General features: G+C 46.0%; 2 protein-coding genes across 2 annotated transcripts in view; one reads left to right on the forward strand and one right to left on the reverse strand.

Annotated features, from left to right (window-relative positions):
- The window catches only part of LOC308677811 (M-phase inducer phosphatase 1-like), a gene marked incomplete at its 3' end in the record, with an annotated part of 38,267 nt that overhangs the window by 1,018 nt on the left and 32,249 nt on the right, over positions 1-5,000 (reverse strand). Inside the window, exon 10 of the mRNA XM_081344509.1 lies at positions 54-131. Coding sequence (XP_081200635.1) covers positions 54-131 — 78 coding nt within the window. The remainder of the gene's footprint in view (positions 1-53; positions 132-5,000) is intronic.
- LOC308677812 (uncharacterized protein) overlaps positions 1,782-5,000 on the forward strand; it is a gene marked incomplete at its 5' end in the record, with an annotated part of 4,002 nt that continues 783 nt past the window's right edge. The window contains 2 exons of the mRNA XM_081344510.1: positions 1,782-1,787; positions 2,906-4,751. Coding sequence (XP_081200636.1) covers positions 1,782-1,787; positions 2,906-3,820 — 921 coding nt within the window. The 3' untranslated portion in view covers positions 3,821-4,751. The remainder of the gene's footprint in view (positions 1,788-2,905; positions 4,752-5,000) is intronic.

The following is a 5,000-nucleotide window of genomic DNA, read 5'->3' on the forward strand; positions in this document are numbered from 1 at the left end:
AAACGCAGGCTGCAAAGAGAGGCCAGTTATTTATTATTATTTTTCCAATTTACCTTTGAGAAATCTCCAATGAGGTCTCTCTGGTCCCGGTCCAAAACGTTGGCGATCTCCAAAGAGGAAGAGGAGGGACTCTGACAGATTAAATCAAACACGACAGGAAGGGAAAGTTAAGCAGCCGAGAGCAGAGCTTTTTATTATATTATTACTATTCTATTCTATTCTATATTCTATATCAGGGCTCTTCAAACTGGGCCCTTTGATGACTTGGGGACTTCAACTCCCAGAATTCCTCAGCCAGGGTGCCCAGCCGAAGGGATTCTGGGAGTTGAAGTCCCCAAGTCATCAAAGGGCCCAGTTCGAACACTCCTGTTCTTTTATTCTATATTCTAATTTATTCTATGTTCTTCTTCTATATTCTTCTATGTTGTTATTATTATTATTATTATTATTATTATTATTATTATTATAAAACTTTTCATTCATTAAACATGAAACTCAGTCAACTGAACACTCAAATCGCCTGGCACTAACGGCTGGACATGGGTTGCTGCCAGCATCCTTATATTATTATTGTTGTTGTTGTTGGTTATAAAACATGAAACTCAGTCAACTGAACGCTCAAATGAGTGAGCGCCCGTTACTCGTCCCAGCTTCGGCCAACCTAGCAGTTCGAAAGGACGTAAAAATGCAAGTAGAAAAATAGGGACCGCTACGGTGGGAAGGTAACAGCGTTCCGTGCGCCTTTGGCGTCTAGTCATGCCAGCCACATGACCACGGAGACGTCCTCGGACAAACGCTGGCTCTTCGGCTATGAAACGGAGATGAGCACCGGCCCCTAGAGTCGGAAACGACTAGCACGCATGTGCGGGGGAACCTTTACCTTTACCTTTACCTTATGTATCTATATCTCTATATATCTGTATCTCTCTCTCTCTCTATCAATCCTATCAGTCTATCTTTCCTATCTTTCTCTGTCCTATCTATTTATCTATCTATCTTTCCTGTGTTCTATCTCTATTATCTATCTTTCTATCTTTCCAGCATCTATCTATCTATCTATCTATCTATCTATCTATCTATCTATCTATCTATCTATCTATCTATCATCTATCTATCTTTCCTGTGTTCTATCTCTATTATCTCTCTTTCTTTCTATCTTTCTATCTATCTATCTATCTATCTATCATCTATCTATCTATCTATCTATCTATCTATCTATCTATCTATCTCATCTATCTATCTATCTATCTATCTATCTATCTATCTATCTATCTATCTATCTATCTATCTATCTATCTATCCTGTGTTCTATCTGTATTATCTATCATCTTTCTCTATCATCTGTCTCTTTCTATCTCTATTATCTATCATCTCTTTCTCTCTATCATCTATCTCTATTATCTATCATCTTTCTATCATCTATCTTTCCTGTGTTCTATCTCTCTTATCTATCATCTCTTTCTCTCTATCATCTATCTATCTCTATTATCTATCATCTTTCTTTCTATCTTCTATCTTTCTCTATCATCTATCTATCTATCTATCTATCTATCTATCTATCTATCTATCTATCTATCTATCTAATCTATCCTGTCTCTCTTATCTATTTATCTATTTATCTATTTATCTATCTATCTATCTATCTATCTATCTATCTATCTATCTATCTATCTATGTATCTATCTATCCATTCATATCAATCTGTTTATCTGCCTATCTAGATCTCTTATCATCTCTATCATCTCTCTCTCTATTTTTTCTCTCTCTCTCTCTCTTTCTCTATGTCTGTCTGTCTCTAACCTATCTCTATCATCCCTCTCTCTCTCTCTCTATCCATCATTTCTCTTAAAGGTGAAAAGTCACATTTTTTAAGGCTTCTTGTAACAACATATGTTTTATAAGTAAAAGGACTAATTGCATGCTACTACTCCTCCCCCCCACACCCCCACGGCCTGGGAACATGCCTTCCAATGCTTAAGGGCTTCCCTTCAGAGCAAATAACAGCTGGAAGGGACCTTAGAGGTCAACTAGTCCAACCCCAAGCTCAGGCAGCAGACCCTGACAGAATAACAAGAGCTGGAAGGCACCTCGGAGGTCATCTAGTCCAACCCCCTGCTAGAGCAGGAGATCCTGACGGAATCAAGAGAACAAGAGAGTTGGAAGGGACCCTGGAGGTCTTCTAGTCCAACCCCCTGCTCAGGCAGGAGACCCTTACAGAATCACAGAGTTGGAAGGGACCCTGGAGGTCATCCAGTCCAATCCCCCCTGCTCAGGAAAGGAGACCCTTATGGAATCACAGCCTTGGAAGGGACCCTGGAGGTCATCCAGTCCAACCCCCCCCCTGCTCAGGAAAGGAGACCCTTATGGAATCACAGAGTTGGAAGGGACCCTGGAGGTCATCCAGTCCAACCCCGCTCTGCTCAGGAAAGGAGACCCTTACGGAATCACATCCTTGGAAGGGACCCTGGAGGTCATCCAGTCCAACCCCCCCCTGCTCAGGAAAGGAGACCCTTACGGAATCACAGCCTTGGAAGGGACCCTGGAGGTCATCCAGTCCAACCCCCCCCCTGCTCAGGAAAGGAGACCCTTACGGAATCACAGCCTTGGAAGGGACCCTGGAGGTCATCCAGTCCAACCCCCTGGCTCAGGAAAGGAGACCCTTACGGAATCACAGCCTTGGAAGGGACCCTGGAGGTCATCCAGTCCAACACACACACCCCCGCTCAGGAAAGGAGACCCTATTCCCTTTCAGACAAACGTCCGCCCGATCTCTTCTTCAAAAACCGTCAGCCACAAACGTCTGGTGGCCGGAGAGTGCCGCCGATTTAACTGTCCTCCCTCCGTCGTACTAAAGGGGGCTTCCTGCGTTCCCATGATCCCTTGCTTCTGGTCCTGCCTGTAAAAGGGCTTCCGGAACAGAGCTTCACTGAGACGCCACCCCCCCTTTTTCTTTGGAGCAGCCCCTCAAACGTGGGAAGACCGCCCCCACGTGTCCTTCTCCCCCTTCTTTTGGCTAGGCTACACCACGAGTCGGCAACCCGTGGGTCTTTCAGCCTTCTCCTGCGGCTCCCAGTCCTCCTCCGCCACTTGCAGAGAGAGAGAGAGAGAGAGAGAGAGAGACAGAGAGACAGAGAGACAGAGAGAGAGAGAGAGAGAGAGAGAGAGAGAGAGAGAGAGAGAGAGAGAGAGAGAGAGAGAGAGAGACAGAGACAGAGAGAGACAGAGACAGAGACAGAGAGAGACAGAGGGAGGCACTGGTGCTTCCCTTCTCTCTCTTTTACTTAACAGCCACCTTGCTAGCAATGGAGATTTGGGACTCAAAGGTATCCATAGGTCAAGGACTACCAATATCTGGTCTCTCTCTCTCTCTCTCCTCCTCCTCCTCTTTTTCACTCTCTCTCTCCTTCTTTCTCTTTCTCTCTCTCCTTCTTTTTCACTTTCTTTCCTTCTCTCTCTCCTTCTCTTTCTCTTTTTCACTTTCTCTCTCTCTCTCTCTCACTTAACAGCCGCCTTGCTTAGCAACGGAGATTTGGGACCCAAAGGTACCCATAAGTCGAGGATTACCAGTATCTGGAATGTCTCTCTCTCTCTCTCTCCCCTTCTCTTTTTCACTCTCTCTCTCTCTGTGTCCCCTTCTCTCTCTCCTTCTTTTTCTTTTTCACTCTCCTTCTTTCTCTCTTTTTCACTCTCTCTGTGTCCCCTTCTCTCTCTCCTTCTTTCTCTTTTTCACTCTTTCCCCTTCTCTCTTTCTCTCCTTCTCTTTCTCTTTTTCACTCTCTCTCTCTCTCTCCTGCTCCTTCTCTCTCTCTCTCTTACTTAACAGCCGCCTTGCTTAGCAACGGAGATTTGGGACTCAAAGGTCACCATAGGTCGAGGACTACCAGTATCTGGAATCTCTCTCTCTCTCCCCTTCTCTTTTTCACTCTCTCTGTCCCCTTCTCTCTCTCTCTCCTTCTTTCTCTTTTTCACTCTCCCCTTCTCTTTCTCTCCTTCTTTCTCTTTTTCACTCTCTGTGTCCCCTTCTCTCTCTCTCCTTCTTTCTCTTTTTCACTCTCTCCCCTTCTCTTTCTCTCCTTCTTTATTTTTCACTCTCTCTCTCTCTCTCTCCTGCTCCTTCTCTCTCTCTCTTACTTAACAGCTGCCTTGCTTAGCAACGGATATGGGACCCAAAGGTCACCATAGGTTGAGGACTACCAGTATCTGGAATCTCTCTCTCTCTCTCTCCCATTCTCTTTTTCACTCTCTCTCCTTCTTTCTCTCCTTCTTTCTCTTTTTCACTCTTTCTATCTCTCTCCTGCTCCTTCTCTCTCTCTCTTAACAGCCGCCTTGCTTAGCAACGGATATGGGACCCAAAGGTCGCCATAGGTCGAGGACTACCAGTATCTGGAATGTCTGTCTCTCTCTCTCTCTCTCTCTCTCTCTCTCCTTCTCTCACTCTTTCTCTCTCTTTTTCCCTGTCTCTCCTTCTTTCTCTCTCTCTCTCTCTCTCCGATCTTCTGCCTCAGGCTGTTCTCCGACAAGCTTATTGGGCGGGGCTCCTGCCTTTGCTGCATCTCCACAGGAAGCAGCAGAACTCTCTCTCTCTCTCTCTCTCTCACACACACACACACACACACACACTCACACTGAGTGGGGGAAGAGGACCGGCAGACCCAGAGAAGGAGCGAGCCAGCCCAATAAGAATGTGGGTCAGCTTGTCGGAGAACAGCATGAAGCCCAGCTGGCCAGGTGAGCAGAAGACCGGACAAAGGGTGGGAGGGAGGGAGGGAGGGAGGGAGGGAGGGAGGGAGGGAGAGGAGAGAGAGAGAGAGAGAGAGAAAGAGAAAGAGAAAGAGAAAAGAGGGAGAGAGAACTCACCCACAGCAGCCTCTATTTCTTTTTTAATTAAACGCTTCAATCAAGCCCCTCCCCCTCCTGCGCGTGGACGCCCGAGTTTGGCGGCTCCCAGTGTCTTCTTTTTCTCTGGGACAGAGGGTGAGAGAGAGAGAGAGAGAGAGAGG

Source organism: Vipera berus (assembly GCF_964194415.1).
Source record: "Vipera berus genome assembly, chromosome: Z".
In the NCBI taxonomy this organism is placed as follows: domain Eukaryota; kingdom Metazoa; phylum Chordata; class Lepidosauria; order Squamata; family Viperidae; genus Vipera; species Vipera berus.